The sequence below is a fragment of the Pipra filicauda genome, unplaced genomic scaffold (genome assembly GCF_003945595.2).
Source record: "Pipra filicauda isolate LSUMZ 115617 unplaced genomic scaffold, ASM394559v2 scaffold23_size5868930_pilon, whole genome shotgun sequence".
NCBI lineage: Eukaryota > Metazoa > Chordata > Aves > Passeriformes > Pipridae > Pipra > Pipra filicauda.
In genome coordinates this window covers 1,597,742-1,622,457 of record NW_024104354.1, presented here as the reverse complement: position 1 = coordinate 1,622,457, position 24,716 = coordinate 1,597,742, and the positions used below count along the sequence as shown (strand labels likewise).

At 41.7% G+C, this 24,716-nt stretch overlaps 1 protein-coding gene and 1 long non-coding RNA gene across 2 annotated transcripts in view; one reads left to right on the top strand and one right to left on the bottom strand.

Moving 5' to 3' along the window:
• SLC2A12 (solute carrier family 2 member 12) overlaps positions 1 to 20,518 on the bottom strand; it is a 35,747-nt gene extending 15,229 nt beyond the window's left edge. Inside the window, exons 1-2 of the mRNA XM_027746622.2 lie at positions 20,202 to 20,518; positions 11,198 to 12,517 (exon numbers count right to left, since the gene is read on the bottom strand). Coding sequence (XP_027602423.1) covers positions 11,198 to 12,517; positions 20,202 to 20,316 — 1,435 coding nt within the window. The 5' untranslated portion in view covers positions 20,317 to 20,518. The remainder of the gene's footprint in view (positions 1 to 11,197; positions 12,518 to 20,201) is intronic.
• On the top strand, positions 123 to 9,002 carry LOC120323349. Its single transcript, XR_005563700.1, has 4 exons — positions 123 to 233; positions 4,325 to 4,440; positions 8,180 to 8,249; positions 8,933 to 9,002. It is a non-coding gene; the product is annotated as an uncharacterized LOC120323349 (long non-coding RNA).
• Positions 20,519 to 24,716: the final 4,198 nt, after the last annotated feature.

Here is a 24,716-nt window from a genome sequence, read left to right as displayed (position 1 = left end):
CCTCCTTTCATAAGAATTTTCTGCAACTATGGTTGATTTTCAAAGGCAACCAGAAGCTGGGTGCCCTCCTGTGTTCCCTTTCCCTTTGAGAAAATCTTCCCGGTTTTCCTCACAGAGCTCAATGTGACACAGAAACTCAGATGCCATGGGAGAAACAGTCTCCTGACTTCATGCGCTGACTTACCGTGCTCTCTGTGCTTTGGCTGCCAGTCTCACCTTCCTCAGCAGTGCCAGTAAGTTATGTGATTGATTGCACATTTTTACCTTTATGGCATAATTGTTTTCTCATACTTTATAATACGTGTTTTAGTTTCATGAACTTTACAAGTGAAATAAGATACTGACTTTGCACTTAAGTCCTACTGCTGGTTTTAGTTTTTGCACATAACTGACCCAAGATCAGTTTGCCTCTAAAAAATTTCTCCCCAGCCCTTTCTCCCAATGGAAATTGGATTTTATGAAGCTTGACATATGACCTGGAAACTTTTTCACACATTTCAGTGTCACAATGATCTTCTCCCCCAGAACATGGTTAAGGAAACAAATGTAAAAGCTTTCACTGTCTTGTATATGATTATCAAAGAACCCTATTACTTACTGAATGATTAAATTCCTAAATTTGACCTACAAAGTAAGGAGGGCAAATTTGGCTAATGGTAAGCAGTCTTGACTACCATTCCAAAGCTTGTACAAGAGAATATGCGAGACTCACTTGACAGTGCATCACTTTACAGAAGATAATGTCCCTGTGGAACAAAAGAGGATTGTTAAGCCCAGTTACTAGTTAGAACCACAGCAATATTAATTCTCTAGGGTTTTTTTATGAAGTGAGTCTGGAGGTAAAATGCCTTATTTTGATCAGTGGCTACTAATATGAGCTGAACTTTATAACTATGCCTAACTTTAAGCACAGGCACCATTCCTCTTAAGAAGTATCTTTGTGTCAATGGGTTTATTAACATAGCACTATTAGAAAAGAGATATTTAAATAATCCAGAGCACCAGGATCATAACACTGACTCAAATCCTCATTTAAGGGGAGCATAACCACAGGTAGTCACAAACCACAGGTAGTCACATACCTTTTGTAGGTAGTTACCTACCTTTTCTAGGTAGTTCTTGGAGGGCCAAATTGTGTGCTCGCAACAGCAAATTGAACCACTGTCATTGCAGAGACACAGGAATACTGACTGGGGCATAGTGTTGTCTCTCCCTCTTTTCACAGTAGCAAGGGCTCTGTCTCTCAGAAGGCAGATCCCTTGTCTTGATGTACCAAGACTTTCCCTCATTAGCATACTTAAAGTTATGAACAGGAACACAGATGTCAGTGAAAATGGTGTCACTGATTTTAGGTGTGCACCTCAGTATATAGTTTAAATTCAGGCTCTATAATAAGAGAAATATAATAATATATATTAAAATAAGTAAGAAGCTCCCATTGACATTTCCATGTCTCATTATTGCAAAAGCACTTTTTCCTTCTTATTACCTTTTTGACACATTAAAAAGTCCTCACACTTGTAGGTTCCATGAAGTTAGATAAGATAAACCTATTTGTCTGGTATTTTGGAGAACATCTCCTGCAATTTGAAATCCTGTAATTAACACCCAACTATTCAAAAATATCTTAAATATCACACTTCACTACTACCAATCAGCCTGTGAAAAGGCAAACCAATTCCTGGGGCTTTAGATAAACTTTGTCTAGGGCAAGGAAATAGAGAGAAGTGGGAAATTCACAATCCTTGCCTTATTTTTAATTTTGGCATGCCTTGTCTTTCTGCTGCAGCTGGGTAGTATAGACACAGTGTGAAATAAAGGCCACATGGGGCACCATTTGAATAGTACAGGAATGATGAACTAGATAAATACTAGGAGTGTATATTCAAACCACATGGATGCATGCATTAAAAGGTGATTCAGTACAAATAAACAGTGCTAGGAATCTTGTAATAAAACAAAGAATCCAAGATTATTTTTTGATTTTCTAAAGCAGGACTTTCTGTACTATTTCTCAGGGAAATATGCACATTTCCAAGGTTTATTATCCTGATTAAATTCCAACAAAACATTTAAGCACTTGCTTGCTTTTGAACACTTGATTTAGTCCCCACCACTATCCCATTTTCCAGAATAAACTGCAAAAAACCTCATAAAATTGATGCTGCTCATTTCTGTGAAATTTAAGACTAGGTCACATCTGCTCTGAAAAATGTAGAAGCTCAAAAATAAAACATTGCAAACAAATGTCATATGAGGCAATGTTGAGCATGAATGTCTGTTATAGTGCAGATTCATGCGCGCTATAAATTAATACAATAACTACATGTTTTGTAAAAGCCTTAAATATTGCTCTAGTATCAAAGATATTGATGTGAATTCTAGACAACCAAATTTTGTACCAGTGTTTTCCAAGCTAGTGCAAGGCCATACAGCTTACAGTATTTCAAAACACAGGAATAGCCAACTAAATCCATGGAGGGTCAGAATTTCCACACTGACAGTTCTCAATCCCACAAGATTCTCCAGTTTCAGGTTGAACATTTGGTGGCCAAGATTAAGCCCAAGAGCATTAAGGGGCAGAGAAAGAGCAGTCCTATGCAATTCGTATTTTAAGGGTGGCAAGAGATATGACCTCTGTGATCGAGTCTCTGGGCTGTTCAGTGTCATATGAAACATACGTGAAACCAGCTGTTCTGGGTTCTGTTACAGATGCATTTAATGACTGAGGTGAAAGACACATAAAAGGTTCAGCATTTAACTGTGCTAATGAATCATGCTTTAACTCAGGTAGCCAGTTAATCTAACAATCACAGGACCAAAGTCAAGGGATTAAATTTGTGCAGTTCTTTGGGCTTTAGGGGAGTGTTCCAGCTTTGGGTTTTGGCTTGCTCAATACAACAAAATACATAGAGAAAAACCACCACAGACCACATAAGATTGCACAAGAAAGACAGTGATGAATTGAAGGCAGACTTACTTCCTTCTTCACCTCTATGGATTTACTTTTCGTGTGAACCCTTGAGCTTTCTTCCATCCTCCTTGATCTTTCTTGCCTGATCCTTTTTCCTTCTTCCCCACTGTCCCCAACATGGGTTTAAAGCTGCATTTAAATTACTCCAACAGCTTAGAATAAGATGTAGAGAAAACAAGTGGGTTTTTACATGGGAATAGAATAGAATAGAATAGAATAGAATAGAATAGAATAGAATAGAATAGAATAGAATAGAATAGAATAGTTTGGTACAAAGGGATCTACAATGAATATCTAGTCCAACTACATGAACACTTCAAGGCTTACTAAAAGTTAAAGCACACTATGTGTGGAATGCTATCACACAGTTTAATTTAGCTTCCTGATCACCCTAAGGTCCCTTAACAGCCAGTGAGGAAGGGAGCATTGTGCCAAAGGAGAGGTCACAGATTTCTCAGAACATTCTGAGTTGGCAGGGACCCACAAGGATCATCAAGTCCAACTCTTAATTGAATGGCCCATATGGGGATCAAATGGGGATTGAACCCGCAACCTTGGTGTTTTTAGCACCATGCTCTAACCAACTGAGACAGAGAGCAGGGGTTTGAAAGCCCCCCTTGGGTGGGGAAAATATTTCCCTTTGTTGATTATCTGAGGAATCTGGCTCCTGCATCAGTAAGATTACCAAACCTGTCGAAACATCTGTTCCATTTTAGGTATAAAGTATGTCAGTTTTAAAGTATTCATTCAAGCTGATATAAATTTAACTCAGATATACTTAATATGGCAAGTCTGCCTAGGTTTAAACTAGAAACAGACATCTGTCATCCTAAACTAGTCTTTCATCAGTAAAAATTTCCTCCTAAGATTTGCCCTCACTAGGGACTTGTCTTTACTGACTTCTCTGCATGAGTTTTGTTCCACACAGGTTGACAATCCACACAGAGAGCGCCCACAGCAGTGAGATGGTACATCACAGTAGAGCATAGTCACTGCACCTTCTTGGAGGGACCCAAGCTGGGTCCAGACACAATCCTGGGTCCTTCACATGGGAGGAATTTAATCAGTGTGAAACTAGTAAATCAAGAAGGCAGGCTTGGTGGTCTGCCACCCTTCCCTGCACCAGTATTATACAGGTGCTCAGAAATGAGGCCCAAGCATGCAGGTTGGAGCTGAATGGAAATCAGAGACAAAAAGCCTTTACCAACAGGTAACTCAGAAGGAAAGCCAATTCCCTACTGAGCTTTGGTTGTTAGAGCAAGTTTCCTGATGAAGAAAGTGACCGTAGTGACCACAAGTCCCTGACCTAGTCATCTGCCTGTATATCCTTTCTTGTGTCTGCTCCAACAGCTTTAAATCTGACTGCTAGCTTCAGCCAGGGAGCTGTTAGTGCCTCTGCATCCACACACAGAGAAAGGAGGCAAGAGGAGCAGGAGGAGCAAATGCAGGAGGAGCTTCAGTCCAAGGTGGCTGTGAGTCAGTGGCTGAGAGTCCCTCAGGGGGACACCCTGGGGGGAGCTGCTGTTCCCAAAACTGCCCCTCATTTTGTGGGTCCTGTGCTTGCCCTCCCCTAGTACATGGTCTGCAGATGTGCTTTGCAAGGTCTGGACCTCACAGCCCTGGGCACTGGTGGGTCACTCCCACAGCCAGCTGGTCTCCTGTTTTGTGGGTAATGTGCTCACTTCACAAGTTAAAAGGAAAGACTGCTGGGAATGAAGTAATGAGCATGCAATTTTTTTCCAGTTTTTCAATCACAGATATTCACCTGATGGCTGAGGCTAGTAGATAGTCACAGAGGGCATAATACCTCAGTATGAGAAGTCTTCCCATGGGTATTTAATTCCATTTTTTAACAAGTTTTATCAATACCAAAGTACTCCCCATCCTACAAGCACCAACTCATGGGAGCTATGCTTCAGTGGGACTGCAACAGCTATGTGGAAAAGCAGGGTTTGCAGTAAGCTCTAAATCCCTCCTCCAAGACCCTGTTGTGCACTTATATGTTGACCACAAGTATGTTAAAAATATATTTTAAGTTTTATATCTACATGGATGGGTAAATGTGGTATTTCTTTATGCCAACTCTGAAACTCAGAAGACATTTCTCCAACTGCAGACACTGAGTTGCCTTGGGTGTGTTGTGGCCACAGCAATCTGTGTGCAAAAAAGACTGAGTGTTTGGGGCATCCCTGCAGCTCTGAGATGTCATCTGAAAGAGAAACTTGTGATGGTCTACAAGAGATGAGCTCTGAGACTTTGCCCTTGGCTTTGAAAAGCCACATAAAACTGGCAGCTGCTCTAGGACATAAAGTAATAGAACACCCTCAGTCACAGGTTATCAGAGACATAAATATCTTTGGACTTTATACATCTAAGTGATTTTTAGGATGATTCATGTCATGAAATTGCTCCTCAGTCCCACTTGTAGGTGCTTTTGTTGATTTGCATCTGCACGTTCAGCATGAACTGCTGTGAAGCCAGTGGAGCTGAAGTGATTTGCTCCAGCAGATTACCCCAAGGTTCAGTGACCAACTGCCTAAATGTTTTTGCAGTTATACAGAAACACATTTAAAGGACTGACAGAGTAATAAGAGCTCTTTTGTGCAAGGTACCACTGCTATACATCCAGTCCAAATGCATGCATTTGACATCCCTCTCTCATTAAAAGTGTTCCCCATTCCACAGAAAAAAATCCCTGTGATATGCATGGATCCCCTTGAGCTTAACTTCCAAAATATGTGTAAAGAGGTACTGCTCAAGTCCTATTTGGCTCACTTGCTTTTAATTTCCTAGAACAAATTCAGAGTGGGAAAACAGATGCTCGGTTTGATCCAGACTCAGTTTGCATTACTTACTTGTCACCCTAAGTCTTGTTGGAGCCACTCTGATTTCTGTTCAACAAAGAGGAGTGTCCCTAGACCACACTGCATCCCTGCAGTGTGTGTGCAACTATCTCTCTTTCAGCTACTTATTAGTGAGATCACCCCATGAGACCTCCTCACTGAGGGGATATACAGGAAAATAGAGAGGAAAGTTGCCCCTAGTTAGTCTTTGATGCTAAATGGTGCAGAAGGAGATGATCAAGGCAGAAAAGCAGATCTTTGGTAACAGGTGCTATTTGACACCTGAATTTGAATTTTGTTCATCAGGTCCATGAGAAAAGCAGCAGGGCTTTGGGCACCCACTCTGTTTCAGAGAGGCTGGACCTGCCCTACAGTTAACTGAGAGAACTCTCTTGCACATGCTCCATCCAAATGCAGGAATCCCACACTTACAGCCTTTACTTTGAAAAATAAGTCTGATGCTTCAGGAGTTTGGCTTTCTTGGTTCCTGCATCTCAACATGTTGTATCACACAACAGTGATGAGTGAAGGAGTTGACACCTCTTTATGAGAAAGGACCTCTACTTTTTGCGCCTCACGTGGTTTGAACAGAATATTTGACAAATGAGATGCTCTGAAACTACTTCAGTTAACTCTGTGTCATTTAGTAAGTGGTCATGCATGGTCATGGCCCTGACTAGATTTTTTCAGTGTGTCCTTTGTATTAAATTAATTTCCAGGATCACATTGAACTTTTAGTTTGGGTGACAAATTGCTGATCTACCTCCTCCACACTACACTCATCTCATTAGCCTGCAGTCACTGATCCCTGTGAAAGGCATAGCAGTATTTCTGTGAGGCTCAGATTTCTCCTGTCCCCCCGTCCACATACAGCAGGTTCCAATGCTTCTCCTCACAAACGTGCTGAAAACAATGAAGAGTCTCTCTCCCACTCCTCACCCTTCACATGGCAGCCAGGGAGTGATGAGGGAGCTGGTGGAAGAGCTTGCCAAGCCGCTCTCCATCATCTACCAACAGTCCTGGCTCACTGGGGAGGTCCCAAATTATTGGAAGTTGGTGAATGTCATGCCCATCCACAAAAAGGGCTGGAAGGATGACCTGGGAAACTACAGGCCTGTCAGCCTGACCTCAGTGCCTGGCAAGGTTATGGAGCAGATCATCCTAAGTGCAGTCACACAGTATCTACAGGATGGACAAGGGATCAGACCCAGCCAGCATGGGTTTAGGAAGGGCAGGTCCTGTCTGACCAACCTGATCTCCTTTTATGATCAGGTGACCCATCTGGTGGATGAGGGGAAGGCTGTGGATGTGTCTACCTGGACTTCAGCAAAGCCTTTGACACCATCTCCCACAGCATCCTCCTGAAAAAGCTGGCAGACCACAGTTTGGACAGGGGCACTCTGTGCTGGGTTAGGAACTGGCTGGAAGGCCGGGCCCAGAGAGTGGTGGTGAACGGTGCTGCATCCAGTTGGTGCCCTGTCACTAGTGGTGTCCCCAGGGATCAGTGTTGGGCCCAGTCCTGTTTAATATCTTTATTGATGGTTTAGATGAGGGGATTGAGTCCACCATCAGCAAATTTGCAGATGACACTAAGTTGGGGGGAGTGTCGATCAGCTGGAAGGCAGGAGGGCTCTGCAGAGGGACCTGGACAGGCTGGAGAGTTGGGCTGATTCCAACGGGATGAGGTTCAACCAGGCCGAGTGCCAAGTCCTGCACTTTGGCCACAACAACTCCATGCAGTGCTACAGGCTGGGCACAGAGTGGCTGGAGAGCAGCCAGGCAGAAAGGGACCTTGGAGTTTGGATTGACAGGAAGCTGAACATGAGCCAGCAGTGTGCCCAGGTAGCCAAGAAGGTCAATGGCATCCTGGCCTGTATCAGGAACAGTGTGGCCAGCAGGTCCAGGGAAGTGATTCTTCCCCTATACTCAGTGCTGGTATACTCACCTCGAGTACTGTGTCCAGTTCTGGGCCCCTCAGTTCAGGAAGGATATTGAGGTGCTGGAGCAGGTCCAGAGAAGAGCAACAAGGCTGGTGAAGGGACTCGATCACAAGTCCTATGAGGAGAGGCTGAGGGAGCTGGGGTTGTTTAGCCTGGAGAAGAGGAGGCTCAGGGGAGACCTCATCACTCTCTATGACTACCTGAAAGGAGGTTGTAGCCAGGTGGGGGTTGGTCTCTTCTCCCAGGCAACTATCAGCAAGACAAGAGAGCATGGTCTTAAGCTGTGCCAGAGGAGATTTAGGGTAGATATTAGTCTGGTCTAGTGACCATGGTGGTAGTGGATCAAGGGTTGGACTTGATGATCTCAGAGGTTCCTTCCAACCCAACTGATTCTATGATTTTGTGATTCTATGATTCTTTAGGGCTCTGCAGGCATCTTTCCCTGGTGAGAATGGTTGATCCTCATTTGACCTTTCCGATACACAGATAAAGGTAACTCAAGACAAACATGGGTGTCAAGTAAGTCCCCTTAGCTAATGACTGCCTTGAAATGCCTCACCCCAGGAGAAATGGCATGTGCTGTTCTGTGACATGATGCAACACTGATTTGTTGCATCTACAAAACATCCTCATACTTGTGTGAAATTGAGTGTGAACAAGCAGTTGAATCGCAGTTCATGAAACATAAATAATCTGAAACAAAGCAGCAGAAATACTCCTTTTATCTTGTGTATGATATAAATACAGAGCACCCTAGAATCAAAAAATTGACTAAGCAGATGATTGCTAGTCTGTGAATTCTTTTGTAATGCAAAAATTACTTTTATCTCTCACTGTCTATTTTTGAGTGCTCATCACTGTGCTGCCTGTGTGCTTTGATAAAAGGCAATAAATATATTTAGCATATGCTCAGTTCATTAAAAAAAAATATCAGTCTACTTACTGTAATTTGAAGACAAAAGAGAAATCATGGAAAAATACAACATCTGTAAATGTCTACTATGTATGGACTATAACTATCTCTTTGGCCAGAATCAAAAGATAAAATAAAAGGGTAAAAAAAACCCAACAAAGTCATTAAAAAGAAGATGATAGAGCTCAGGTTGTGTGATCTGCCCTGTGAAGAGTGTGTCATTTCCTATTGGTGTTACATAGATTCTTCTTTATCCCCACAGAATGTAATACAGCATGGACTCAAAATATAGTGGGTGAATCCGTTCCAGAAATGGCCTTGTGGGATGGAGGGAAAAGAGGAAGATCTTCTCTGCTCTCTGTCCAAAAGATGCTGATTTGATCTACAAAGAGGCACATCCCCAACACTGCCTTTACCTTAGCCAGGCATACTTGCAGACATTGGATGGAGTATGAGATATTTGCACTGTAAATATAGCGGTGCAGGGATTACAGTGCTTCTGTGCTCAGGTGCCCTGGGCACCGCCTGGCCACAGCAGCCAGCAAGTGCAGCCTCGCTGCCTCCTTCCTGTTGCTGAGTAGACAATGATGAACAGTCTGGTCCAGACCACAGCCCAGATTTAGAGATGAATAACATAAACATGTTAAAATTGTTTGCTTTATATAAGCAGAGGAGCTCATTTTTTTTCTTTACACTAAGATAGGTTCACTGAGGATAAGAAAGATAGGCTCTGGAAATACATTCAGAGATTTGGGCTCCAGGCAGCAGATGTTGTTGGCTGTATATGACACGCAAATTATAACCGTGCATCTCAACCCAGATTATTTAACCACAATAGAGCCTTTGCAGATTCCAACAATCTCTTGGTACTTAATCACTTGCATTTTCTATATGTTGTAAATTTTAACTGAATAATGTACTTTCAAAGGGATGGAAATGCTTTGAAAGTACTTATCTGCAATTTGAAATACCTGTATGTCTCCTAGACCTGGCCTTCACTTGATAGGCAAATGTGTCTGTCAGATAAAATTGCCTCACTGTGGCTTTATCATACACAATTTCTACATGCTGGAGCTGAGATGGTGCCTGTTCCTTCCCATTTTCTGTTTGAAAGCATTTGAGCTTTCAAGTCAAGAAAGAGGTCAAAAAACAAGCACTGGCCTCAAAGATTTCTCAGATCAGCCTGGCAAACACATATCAGTTTTTGTAACCCTCAAGAAAGTAGACATCATTCTCATTAATTGTACATTAGCCCAACTCAAGTGACTAGGAACCCATTTACAGCCAGGTCAACAGGAAAGCAGATTTCAACAGGAGGCCAAGACTGAATGTGTGACCCTGCTCTAAGGGTCGCTAAATGTGCGTTTGAAACACCCAAGTAAAGTTCAAGTAACATTTTCTTTTCAGGGTTTCTCCCCTGTTTTTAAACCTATGTCATCAAAAGCAGAATAGCGCTAAGATGATCTTCAAGGAAAGGAATAATGCTGCAATAACACAGTCAAGCTTGCTGCTCCAGCAATGAATGCTTATTTCACGCTGCTCTCCCAGTGAGTAATGTTTTAAATAAACAAATACTGCAGGGAAGTTGCTGTTAGTACAGTTGTAGGGTTGTATCCTTGTGGCAAGCTTTTTATCATGATAGTACAACAGGAGTACAGTTTGTTTGCACGGCAAGTTTGAGCCAAGGTGCAAAAGCACATAAAGTCTGTTAATAAATATGGACTGTGTGCATGTGGTTTTTGCAGTGTGGCTTAAAAAATCAACCCCTTCAAAGAACAATAATATGCAAGTGCTATTGAAACAAAACAAAAGAAAATGGAGAGATTTAATTTCTAGTCCCTTGGAATGACAAACATTCTGTTCTTCTCTGAAGAGAATGGGAACTGTGCAAGTGTGATGGCAGGTGCAGAGGTACCTTAGCTGTATAGTGACATGCCTTTGTGTCCTTCCACTTATGTTGTTCAGCACAGGTAGAGGCAATAATATTAGAATTTGCTCATGATTTATGATACCTTGGATGTCTTTCCTATATCTGAAGACTATTACATAGTCAAGGGGACAGATTCTCAGCTGGACTCAGGCATGTCGGTATTTCATGGATTTGATGATGTCATACCATACAGAGGTCTAGAGCCTATAATTATCTTGGGTTTATGAGTTAGCATCAGAAAATACCTACATATTAATCTTCCCAACGTAAGGACACAATAGACATAATGGGGAAGGATAGCCAGGGGCCCCATAATTTTGCTGTACGAAGCTCACAGCAGTTATTAACTTGACTGAAGAGGGAGTAATTAATTTCACAGAATGGAAGGTAGATCAGGTCATTGGCCTTAATGGACAGGACCTCTTTCTAAAAAATACACCCCAGGCCCACCAGGGCGGTCTGTGACAATACCAGCGCATATTGGCAGAAAACACTGCTTTGCTCAACTTACTGTGTAATGCCAAGCTGGGCATGTCATCCCAGCACTTAATAATGTAAGTAAATCATTACAAAGGGTTAGAAAAATGAAACACTTACTTGGTCCAAGACCTATGGAAAATGCAGCAACATAAACAAGCAGGCTGGCCAGTGAGAGCCATTTCAGGACAACAGGAACCTCCCCACTTTCCATGTGAGACCCTGCTGTGCTTTTGCCTCCTGGCAGTGCAGTCCTGTTCAGTTCTCCTGTCCTGGCAACATCTGGGCTTTTCCGTGCATCAAATGATGATCTTTCTGTTGAAGTCAAGCTAGCAAAGAGGTCCTTAAGACTCCCATTGGTGAAAGTGAAGTTTCCTGGTCTCTGGAGAAAGAAATCCTCTGGAGATTGTCTTCTACAGACATTGGTGAAATTCACATGTATGTTACGGTTCACTAAGCCCATAGTGACCAACGATACTGCCATAACAGAAGAGCCAATACACAGAAAAGTTTTACTTCCAATTTGATCCACAAAAACTGTGGCTGGGACTGTACTAACAACTTTTACTACTCCAACTCCAGTAGAAGCCAAGCTGGCAGCTTCATTGCTCTGGAACCCAACTGACTTCAAAACAGTCGATGCATAAAATAAAATGTTGGGTTGCCCAGTTGTTTGCACAAAAAAGACTAGAGTGAGTCCTACCAGCATTCGGGCTCTCATGTTGTTTTTTGAACGAAACAGGTCCAAGAGACTATACTGATGTTCATCTTTCAGGGAAGACTTGATCACAGTAAGTTCTTTAGTAGCATCTGACGTTTCCCGTAGCCTCTCCAGTACTTTTCTTGCAGCTTCATCATTATTTTTCATGACAAGAAACCGAGGACTTGGAGGAAGGAAATACATGGCAATAGCTTGCAAAGCACCTAATGGAATCACAAGGCCGAACATGTACTTCCAGCCATGAGATATGCTGGCAAATGCATAATTTGAAATATAGGCAAAGAGAATGCCTATCACAATCATGAGTTCATTTAATGATACAAGGAGGCCTCTTCTGTGCTGTGGGGCAATCTCAGCAATATAGACACACGTTGCAATTGATGATAATGATATGGAAATACCTATGGCAATCCGTCCCACAATAAGTATCTCATATGATTCATAGGGCAGTAAAATCAGACTCCCCAACACAAGTAAAGAAGATGCAATAATAATAGCAAGTCTCCTTCCAAATCTGTCTATCAGAAATCCACCAATAAGGGATGCAAATAGGGCCCCAAAAAGCAGGGAACTTACAATGATTTCCTGCTCTTTGCAAGAGAGTGCTAATATGCTGCTTATCTGAAGAAGAGCTCCAGAGATAAGGCCCAACTCATAACCCATCAGAAGTCCACTTATGGCAGCAATAGCAGAAGATAGAAAGGTAAATGTTCCACAACCTGAAATAAGAGAATAAAACACAAAAACTTGAAAGAGTGACTTCTGTAACATTATGACAATTAATAATAACTTTATTTGATATACCGGTTTAAAAAATCTATTTGTAACTTCTAGGCAAAGCACTTAAGTTCCATACATATCCAGCAGCAGTGGTGACACAAAAAACTATTTTGGGGGGGAAAAAAGTAATTATATAAAATCCTCTTTAATTTTAATGCTTTTGGGTACCTTATCTTCCTGATCTGAAGTCAATAAAGTTTTGATCAGGTCCTAAATAATCAAACCTTCTGCTTCAGAATATCATTGTAAAAAGCAACATTTATATTACAGCCTTTTGGTAAGAAAGCAATTTTTGCCTTGAGATATTTTCAGTGTTTTTCCTGTACTGAATTGAAGAAGTCTCATCCACCCAACTACTGTACCATGGGCAAGGAAAGCAGTAATTTCCCATCCAAACTGCTTCAACCTTGACTTGAATAAGTAACAAGTATTCCCTCACCACTTAATTAATTCCTTTGCTTCACCTGAGGATGCTATGAAGGCTGCTGGTACAAGTGTTTTTATTTTGCCAATGGAGACTTATTCAATGAGCACCAGTTTGATCCAGATATATGGGATATTCTAGGGAAACCAATCTATGAGATACAAACTCATGAACTTTCTGAGCTTTGCTCATCTCTAATCTCAAATTCTTCGGAATATCGGGATCAAATATTTTGCATAGTTTATGACAGCTATAATGTCAGGAATAAGAAACAGATGGTGAAAACGTAAACCAAATGGAGATTATATGCCTTTGAATGTCCACTTTAAAACAAACTCATTTTATACAACTGTGATTCATTGTTTATTGTTACAAGATAGACTTGACTGATCATATTCTACTAACTGTGAAGCCTTTTGCACCCTAAACCTTGAGGAATATATCAGTTTGTTATTATTGGCCTTGTTCTTTCTCCCAGCATGATTTTCCTCTCATCATGATGTTGGCTGCCACGCAACTAGGAAAAGAGTAAATTGACTTCTGACTTCCACTTAGTTAGAGAAGTAGGATGTGTCTGAGGAGAGGTAGCTTTTGCAGCATAACAGGGTCCGTATTTTAGTTAATTATCCTGGAACAAGTACTTTCCAGCCAAGCCGGAAAGTGGTATATGGTCTAATTGAAAATGATACATGCAGTTTGTTTATTTTTAGCTTATTTTTCTAAGGCATTAGGGCTCTTTGATCATGTGCACTGCCTGGAGTTCCTTGCCAGTAACTTTTGAGCACATTGGCAAGGATCAGTCCCGTTTGACAAGAGGATATTACATTTCGAAAGCAAATCATGAAAAGAGAGGAGGAGAGTAGCCCTAGCAGTACATCTGCACTACTAAAATAAACAATGCCAGAGCCCAGGCCCAGACCCTGGCATGTGGCCACATACCCTACTAAATTTCTGGCATGATCCCTGGCCTGGTTATGCCCCAAGCCACCTCATGCTCCCCTAGCTTTTCCCAGAAGCAGTGTGAGCCCAGCATCCCACCCTGCAGCTGCTCCACAGGCAGATGGGTTATTTTGGAGAGTAGCACAGTATAACTGTGTGACTATAAGTGCTGCCTCCAGGATCAGAGGAGATGTGTAAGCCCATTAAGTCTATTAAAATAAGTATCACATATTAGTTCTGCTAACTTTGAGCCAAGCAGAAGCCAAACAGCAGCCGCCCTGAGATACTGAGCACACCCAATGCACCTCAACTCACTCTGTTACTGAACTGGTGTGACTTGCAAACCAGAGATACATAAGAGATAGGAGAGAAGAATGTGGTTTTGTCATGATGGGCCATAAGGACATGGGGGAAATGGGAGTATTGTGAAAAGTCTTTCAGAAGGTGAGGGTGGAGGGCAGATGGAGGTGGGACATCTTGAAGAAAATACCAGAAACAAATTTGCAAAATGCTCCAGTGATGGAACAATCTTTTTTTATATCAGTGTTGTCCATATCTGTATCATGTCTAAAGCTTTTTCTTCATTTATATCTGCAGTATCTGAGATCAGTTTGCTTATTTTAGATAGAGGTTAGTGCATGGGTTAGAGCAAGGTCCTGCTGTCCTTACTTCACACATTGAACAGTAATTCAGCAGAAGTACTTCTAACTCCAGCTAAGATGCTTTGTGCTACACGTGCTCCATCCTCCAGTGCACACATGCAATATTTGTTTTATCATTGCAAAACTAATTTCTCCTTCCCCTTTATAGTCTTGACTTGCTTGCTTGCTGTATATTATTAGATGTAGAAAATATACCTGTCCAATGAACCCTGTTTGGAAGTCAGGGCTGATAACAATACAGTGTTATGCTGAAGGAATGATCTGGGGTATCAGAAGTGAAACAGCTAATTTGATCACAGCTCTGCCCGAACTACTGTTCAGTGATGGTGTTTGTGCTTTCTTGGATATCTTTGTATTTTATGTCTCTGAGCCACATAGATTTAACATAAGATTTTGCCTCAATTTGCATATTATGAAGGGAAAAGAGACCATTGTGGTCATCCAGTCTGACACTCATGAACAGCATAACATAATCCTTCAGACACACTTAAAAGACACTTTATTTGAACTAGGTGACTTAAAATATTCAGCTTTGATTTAAAAATTGCTACTGATTGAAAACCAATGACTTTATGTCATAAATTGTCTCCTTAATTGCTTTCACTGTAAATTATTTCTAGACTTAATTTCTGCAACTTCAACTTTCAGCTATCAGATCCCATTCTCCATTTCCTTGCATTTATCTGTGGTTGCTAAGTACAAAGTTATAGCCTGTCATTGAGTCATCCCACAGACATCTCCTTTATTAGCTACTTAGCCTGTGAGGCTTTATAAGTTTACCAATCCCTTAAGTATTCAAAACCTTGTTCTCTGAACTTTATCCAGATCATCAGCTTCTTCAGTAAATTCTGATTTGGAACCAGTGCTCCTGCAGTGGTTGCACAGTGCCAGATAGGAATTTGACATAATTATCCCACTCCTGGTGGACATTTCCCTGCTTGTCTAAGGATTGTCACAGCCATGTAAAGGAGCTCATCTTCTGGCTATCCTACAGGAAAACCAACTTCTTTACTGACTGGGTTCTTTCCAAAGCACTGCCTTTCCTTTAAATAGGGCCTGCCTTTTTGCATCCTAGTGAGGAATGCAAATCACTTTACATTTGTCTGTATTAAAATACATAGAATGGGTTAAACTTACCTAACTGTGAGAGATCTGCAGCATCCCTAGATTTCTTTTTAAACTAGTTGCAAAAAATAGGCACTTCTAGATGTCTGAATTAAGCTGGATGCCTATTCTCTCTATTGTCTATAAAAGGCAACTGTGCAGCTTGCTCAGATGCAGATGTCTAAAGTTAGCAGAGAGGAACCCCAGATAGCACATTCACTCACAGTCAGCAGGCTAAACCATCCAGATTGCATTCAACCAGTGAAATATCCCATTTATTAATCACCCATCACCTGTATCACCCACAAATAATCTGTTATTATCTTCTTCCAAGTAATTGAGAAAAAATGTTTAGTAACAGAGGGACAAAAACTGAGTTTAAGGCTCTCCAGTAGAAACACAGCAGCATGGACAGTGCTCCCTATTGATACTTTGAAGTCTGTGTCCTGCATAGCTTTTAATTCTTTAAATGTGCGAGCGTCATGTTTGTATGGTTGCAGTTTCTGCATGACAGCGCCAAGTCAAATATCTCAAGAGAGATATTTGAACCATCAGCATGGTTCTTTGCAATTCAGACTGTGCTCTCCTCAGCCTGTGGTCCTCAGATCACAGCAACCAAGATGATTATTTGTTTTTAATCTGAGAGGCTGTACAAGTTGGATGTGGAGCTTGGACACCTGGGAATTTGACAGGGAAGCATTCAAGCCCGTATATTTCTTGCTTCTCCAAGTAGAGCAACTTGATCAATGTCTTAATGTTTCGTTAGTTTGTTTTAACTTGGTCAGCTGGTATCATTCTTCATGTATCCAATGACACTCGCCCACAGTTGTATAGAAATGGTGTAGGGCTGTAAGTAGAGCACCTCTGAGTGAAAAGCAGATCCTGATGTGATGCAGGGGGAAACGCTGTCATTCTTCATTGGCAACAGCAAGCTCAGCAGTTAACTCGGTATCTCTTGTCCCTCACAGCCACTATTCTGCTGAGAAACGTCCTTATATCATTATGAGGTTTTGTTTTAACTGATGTACCCAACACTTGCCTGCTCTTAACTGCCTGCTGAGTTAAACCCTGAATCTCTGCTCAGTTTTCCTTCATGGCCTTCCTCTAGGCAAAATTGCCTCTGACTTCAGCATATGTTTTCCTTTAACTTTTCCAGATAAAGCACGTTGCATAGCTGTATTCACAATCCTTTTAAGTGTCACTTCTAATGATGTTGTTGGCAGTTCTTAGGCATTCCTTTTTTTTTTTTTAAAAAAAAAGCTTCTTAAAATATATATATTTCTCTTATTTTTATGAGATGCCTGCAAAATACATGGCAGTGGGCAGCCCAGGGGAATAAAATATTTTAATGATGACTTCCAGAGAATTTTCTCCTTCTGTCTGCCACAAACTCCATGGATAACGAGTGTGTGGCCGGTATGTGACAAGTGATTCGAAACTCTATTCTCTAGTTTCCCCATGTAAACAAAGTGGTTTCTCACAACTGTTATTCAAGTCAAAAGCAGCACTACTTGGCAAACAAAACCTATCTTTAAGAACATTCACTGGAAATGTTTATGCTTGGTTCCTGAAAAGGAGACCAAGTGCAGTTGTAGTATAGCATAGTGTACTGTTGATGAGGCTGGATGGGGCCAAGCAGTAAGGGTGTGCCCCTTTACTTATTTTCAGTCAGATATCTGGGAAAATAAAGTCCTTCCAAAGGTACAATATTTGATCTGTGCATGTATTTTATGGGCATTATGGATAAATGATCAGTGCCAGGGAAGATCCGCAATCAAGCTGAGCTGGGAAACACCACTCTTCACTCACCCCGTGTGAGGGAGAGGTATGGGAAAGGTGCCTGGGAGCCCTTTCCAGCTCAGTTTTGCAGTAGTACACTCCAAGTTAGGCCAGACACTGATATTTCTGTGATGTAGTTTTTCTTTCTTTTCTCCCAAGAGATCATGCAGTGTGCATAAAGAAAACTACTGAGCTGGAGAGGAGGGGAGATTACTTTATGTAACCTGTGCAAATATATCTATTTTGATAGGAGGGGACTCAACAATCTCTTCCACCATTATACTTTCTTCTGTTTACTTTGATTTAATCTAAGGTGAAAAATGCCTCAGTTTGGTAGGGAAGGACAGTTTTCTGGAAGGTCAAATATGTATTCTTTAAATCCGTGAAAATTCTTTGATCTATTTAGACATTTGGAAGGTGAAATCAAGCTCTGGTTAATACCATTAACCAGAGGTTAATTTCAACCACTGGTTAATAAGCTCAGATTAGAAAACCACAATGAGTTGAGTGCATTGCATAGATATGAATCCACAGCATGGAATCTCCTTTTTTCCACAGAACAAGGTATCTACTTTTATCCATGGTAGATCTTAAAACATCTTACAACTGTATCTGAAATTTTTAAGCTATCTTTAACAACATATTTCTTTTCCATCTGAGTGCTGTCTGACATACAAAAACTTTGTCTTTCCAGGGAAATAGTACTTAAAATTTCCCACATTGTCTTTAAAGAAGATTTTGCTAAAGTTTATAGCAGGTGGATCACATTTTTTTTTTAGGATAAATATTTATGGCATGTATTGGGCATTGCTGCATAATTAAATTGTGGGTTTGCTTCTCATAAGGTGATTATCCTATTTTCATATTATCATGATCTCTGTTGCACTGTCACAGCCACTTTCTCTGCCTCAATTCACTTGTCTGGTATAAAGAGATACATTACTCTCTTTCTCTAGTCCAAGGCCTGAGCTTTCTTTAGATCCAGTAGCTGCTCAATAGGTGCATTTCTCCTATTAGCTAGGACACATCTGATCTAAGTGGCCCTCTAGAAATCTGTCATGGGATCTAAAACAGTTGGCCAACAAGACCCTATGGATGAAAAAAATGGTGGCTTTGGGACAAAGCTATGTTGCAAACAGCTGGAAAATCTGAGAAAATATTAACTTTACCCAGAAATAGTAAGGGTCATGTGGGATCACAACCATTTGACAACCCAAGTGTGAAAGGCAAACCCAAACCAAATATTTTGTAAATTGAACTAAAAAAGAAGGCAGAAGAAAACTAATGTATCACACATTTTCACACATCTAAATTCCTCTGATGGTGGAAAGCATTGTATACATTGTACAGCATAAGCGTGATGAATATACTTTGTGAATAATATTCAATTTCATGAACAGAAGCCCCTGGCAGTGACGGAAAGACAGGGGATGCACATGCTGGACAGACCCACCTTGACCATGTCCTCTCTTACTGCTCTGCCATGTATTTTTATTATGTCAACAAACAGCCTGACCCTTCATTAAATGGCATTTGGGCTTTGATTTGTTAGTTTCCTGTGAGATTCTACAAGTTCTTTTAATTCCTAGCTAGGTGATTATAAATTCCTCAGGTTACTGATTTAATTTTTCAGGGTGATGTCAAGTGACTAATTTGTACATACTCTTCTAACCTTAGCCCTTGTGCTGCAGAAACTTTGCTGTTTATTGTAACTGCTATGCTTCCCTTTCATAAGGCTATCCTACAACCATCTGCATTGCTCCTCTCAGTCCCTAAGGTAATGATAAATATTTCTGTACACCTCCTGGCTTTCTGTTCTTGATTAACCTCTGCTTCCAGGTATCAGGAGATGTTGCTTGCTGATCATTATTACACTTCAACAAAGCATTTGTGCCTATGGTATCTGAACATTCATGGGCTAGTTAGTTCATTCAGTACTAAGTGAACAAAACCTGCTTGGGACAGTAATTTCCAGCTTATGACCGTGTTGTGCTGTTTGGGTACAGTTGTCTTGTGGGTGAGAAATATCATAATTATGGGGCATTTTCCCCTTGATCTTATCATCAGTGAAAGAATCTAAAGATGCAAACCCATGCTGTAGCTTAGAAAAGGGGGCTGGATAGGACAGCAAAGATGAACAGCTATAAAATTCAGCTTCCGGACTAAAAAATTTTCTGCAGAAGAAATGCTACAGTTGATGTTTGAGGGCATCAGCACAGAAACCCTGTTTCTTCCTGAGATGCTAAGGAAGTAAAACCAGGAGGTAGACCCTGTCCCTCTCCCTTCTACTGTCTCCCTTCATGAGCAGGTGCAGTATTTACCTGGCCCCCCTCCACTCACTTTGGTGAAAAGGGCTGAATTACTCCCAAGTATGCAAAGACCAGAGCACCGTTGTTATCTGAGATGGTAACAGGTTCTCCTATTTTTCAGGTGACTGATCTTCATAAAGGAAAAGGATTTACACAACAAACAGCACATGCACAAGCAGGAGGACCGAGGCCTTTTAGGGAAAGTACCACATAAACCTTCATTCAAAATTCAAACTGGCAGTCCTGTTCCTTACTCATATGTTCCCCTCTTGCACTTTCAGAAACTGAGACAGCATATCCTGAGAGTCCCTTGGCTTCATGGGGCCGTTCTCCCCCAGCCCCGAGCACTAGCTAGGTGAGCAGCTGCTGCTGGCCAACAGCTGGCATTCAGCTCTTGCCGCCTTACCTGTTGCAGCTGGGAGCTGGCGGCAGCTGCTGCCCTGCCTCCTCTCCTCATCCTCCCCTGCTCTCATTGTCTGGCTCTGTTGGCTGAGGTCCTCCGTGCTCTGCCCAGCTACCATCGCCACCCTCTTTGCACCTTGGGCAGGAGCACTTCACACGGCAGCGATCCTTCCCCGGCCGGCCAGGAAAGTGCAGGTTGTTTTCCTCATGGCAACAAGTTGCTGAAGCTGGCTGAAACCAAATGCAAACCACAAAGTGGTTTGTGAACAACTTTGTTGCTATTTCAGAAGGCTTTGCCCTTTGCAGTGACACAGGCTGTTGCTATTCTGGGGAGCCTATTGCAGGCGAGGGGAGGGCCCTCTCTCGGAAGTGGTGGTTTTGCCTTTTAACAAATATTTGGAGGCATCAGACTTTCAGGCACAGCTCAGTGTACATTCCTTACCCACTCACTTATAAGATGTCTCTCTCTCTCCCTCTCTGCCTTTTCCTCCTCTCTCTGCTGTTCATACGCACAGGTTTTTAGCAGAGAAAGCACACTGAAGGGGAGGGTTTGAAGTATTTGCTGTGTCAGCTAAAGTTAGGGCACCAAGCACGCACGCACAGCATTGCTTCATTCTTGTAAGTTATGAGCAAGTTATGGTGAGAAATAGCGGAGAGGAAGAAACCCTGGCAGTCCTTTACAGTCTGTGACAGTAGGAATCAGGACTTTTCATGGCAAAGACGTACATGATAAGCAAATGAAAGGCAAGCCACCCTCTCTTCCATGACAATTATTTGTGGGAAAACTGATACTGTCTCAGCTATATTCAGTCAAAGGCTTGATTTTGGCAGCTGCTGGGAGTCATTCCATCCCTATTGGTTCTGTAGATGCAGTGGCCAGAGGCAGGATGGCAGCAGCAGGAAAAGCTTACAGAGGGTGCAAGTGAGCTGCATACAGAGGCTGCCTGCCCTGCTCTGTCCTAGTCCTGGTGGGAGAGCCTCCAAATCCTCTCAGCAGACCCACTGGTCTCATGAAGCAAGTTGTCCAAGCTATCCCCAGTGGGAATCGCTGTTGTATAATTTGGCAGTGCTGCAGGCTTCTTGTTTGTGCTGTCTTTCATTACTTGCTGTTTTGTCTTGGTTATTTTCATTTTAAATACACTAATGCCTGCAGATAGTGCGGGAGGGAAGGGTAGAGGTGGAAAGTTGGTAGCTTTTGCAGTATTTCCAGAAAGGAGAATTCCTAAAAACTTCTTCCTTAAGTAGGGCAGGCATAATACACCCTTTATCGATGTTTGCTTAATAAGAAAAATTTGACAAAAGACATTGTAACTGCTCCATCTGACAGCTACCTCACTGTCAGCTTCAGAAACTGGAGTGCCAGGGTTGCCACAGGGGCACTGCTTCCAGTGGGAAGTTTGGTTTTTGGCAGTGCTTTTGACATGTAGTTGAATGAGTCAGTCTAGCTCTGTTCTCATGTATAACATATTTTCCATGTACGATGTCCTCCTGTCAGGCAGTGTGGGATGCTATCAAGGCTGTTAACAATTTCTTGCCACATCCAGGGAGGTGTTGTTTCTTCATGGCATAAGTGCAAAAAGTAATGTTAACTTTTAACAAATTATTTGTATGTTTTTGGAAGAAAATGAGAGGCTGTTTAGGCTGGGAAGGAAATGAAATATTTTCATAGATCAAACTCAGCTGTGATAAGATTCTTCTGTTATAATGTGGCATGTAACTGACCTCCTCTAACATCCCACACCTCATATAACCCACAGCTCTGCTCAGTGGGAGCTCTGTGGAAACTCAGCTAACTCCATAGGTACATGCTTGTTCCCACTTCCCAAATGCCTTTATGTGTTATGGTCCTGGAGATGTCAGAAAACTGCAGAGGTGCCTGTGGCACCTTGACAGCGACGAAAGTTGTCCTTCCAGACATGTGGCCCTGAAGGATGCTTTGAGGTTCGCTCCTCCTGCTGAATCACTCATCAGCCACAGGGTATTACCGATTTTGATGGAAGAGATGTAATGCAATTGCAGCCCTTTCTGGTCAAAAACTCCCTAAATGCCATCTTCCAACTAAATATGCTGATTGTATATATCTGCTGGCACATATGTACTTTAGGAGTATTTAAAAGCTTGTCAGGAACTGCGCTCTCCCCTGAACAAGAAGCATACTACCCCCAGGAGTAAGTAATAAAAAGAAAAGGCTGCATTACATTGATTTCACAAATCTTACAATGAACAGATTTTATGAAATTATGTTAAGCGAATACAAAGGTGAATTTCACTATTTTTTTTAATAGAAAAAAAGGTGTTTTAGACAAACAGTGGAATTTCTTTTAACTGTTTACCCCTGGAGTTCAGTGCTACCTATATTCCCCTCAGAAACCAGAGCCTAGACTGATTTTTAAATGTTTACCTACTTGTTTACTCAGAAATCCAGCCAAATAATCCATTTTTCCTTTCTAGTTCTGCCTTTATTTCATGGTAGCAATGCCAGCTGCAACACAGCAATGGTTTAACTTTGCCCCTGTGGTAACTTCAAGAGGTATGTACCTAGCTTGCACAGAGAGTAAAGCAGCCAGTACACAGTACAAACCATAATGACCATACAGAAAATGAAGGAAGACATCATTATTCTGGGGACTTGTGTTTGGGCTGTCCAGAGGGCAGTGCACCCTTGCTATGCTGAGCTGCAGGTGCTGCAGAGGTACCAGGGAGGTTCCTGGGCTTCAACCTGCTCCCTCAGTTACACCTAAGCCAAAAACATAGTATTGGTGTAATATGATCTCAGGGAAAAATGTTCCCAGTAAGTGGAAATGTGAAATATTTTATCCTGAGATCTGTTGCTTTCATGGTGTAGTTATGAGGGATGTGCTGTGGTGTCATCAGTAGCCAGCTGACAGTGAAAAGCCACAGCTCGGCTGGTGCAAGAATCTCTTATCAAAACTGTGGCAAAAACCTGAGGAGCTGATGTTATTGGTGTTAACTGGAGCTAAATGGGAACCCAGAAAAGGAAGGAACTGGAAAAAAGCTGGTTCCATCCAATGAAAGCAAACAGGGGAAAAGAAAGCAAACAGCCTGTGCTGGTTCTGCAGTCCAGCCAATTGTAGAGGGATCTCGTGAAATGCAGTGACTGTGAAACCCTTGCTGGCAGACACAGGGTCCTGATTCCACAGCCCTGTACCCCCTCCATTTCCCACCAGAAATAAATAGTCAAGCAAGCAAGAAAAACTCCAGTAGGACAGACATGACCGGGATAAGAAGGAAGAAAAGGAAGTGTGGTTCAATGCTTTTCAGTTCTCTGTTCTTTTCCTGTTACTGCCTTGCCTGTGCACAGTGCTCAAACAATCGCTTGGCTGGGGCTGTGTGCCAAGAACAAGGTGTCCATCTGATCAGGGGTAAGGGGGTTGCTGGAGCATTGGCAGGCTAGGACAGGACTGCACCTGCTCTGCCCCTCTCATGGTTACCCAGAAAGAAAGTCCTTCTGGAACCAAGAAGCAGGGAGAAATATTCCAGAAGGCAACAAATCCCAAATGCTGGGATGGGCAATGACTTAAAAATGGTCTGAAGGGTAGAAGCCCTGGCTTCTCAGCTGTGCCACGGGAGGCTGCACAGAAGGACACACGTTTCAGGAGAAATAAGACTAGAAAAGATTTAAAAGCCCAAAGCAGGAGAGGGTCAGGAGACAAGTAAGGGGTATGAGTGCAACACTGTCATGAGATTCCCCTGTCAGTGTTATCCACATGTGGTTGGCAAGAAATCATCTTTTCTGGTATTTTCTCAATTCCTTGCTTTCAAAACTGACTGAACACTTTATTATTAGGAACATGATTAGGCTAGAAAAAAGAGAAGATATTCGTATTAAATTGCTGGATAATCTGGAAAACCCGTGAGGGTGATGCGGGGATTTCTTCTGAAATATCTGGTCGTGATTTGTATTTGTTTGTGTTTACAGTGATCTAATAACTCAAATTTGGGACTGTGGAGAGATGGGGAAGTTGGACTTAAGCCAGTAGAAATTAATTAAGAATTGAAGGGTTTTCTGAATCAGTTTTCTTAGGTAATTTTTATCAGAGATGGAGTAAAGAAGGTCGTCTTATTTTTCTGTACCTTTGATGAGTCTCAAAAAGAAGATAGTGGAAGTCTCCCATTTAATTTATTCTAAAATGTAGAAACAAAGCTTTTCAGCAAAACTGCGGAGAGGATTTTCTTGACATATCAGCTTAAGTTACATTGCCTTCATCATTGATTGTTGAGCTTTTCTCTCAGTACTAATAGTTCACCATTTGCAGAAGAGGTTCATAAGATAGTTGACATGCAATAACAGGAGAAAGGCTGGGAGGATGAAAGAAGGAAAGTGACATGGAGAGGAGAGAAAAAAAAAAAGAAATTGAAAAACTCCAAAACAAAATATCTTTTATTAAAGATACCATTTATTAAAAAAAAAGTACCAAACTAAAAAAACATACATAGCCTTTACCATTAGTGTTGACTCACTGATACACATGAAGGGGAAAATGTGCCAAAATTCCAG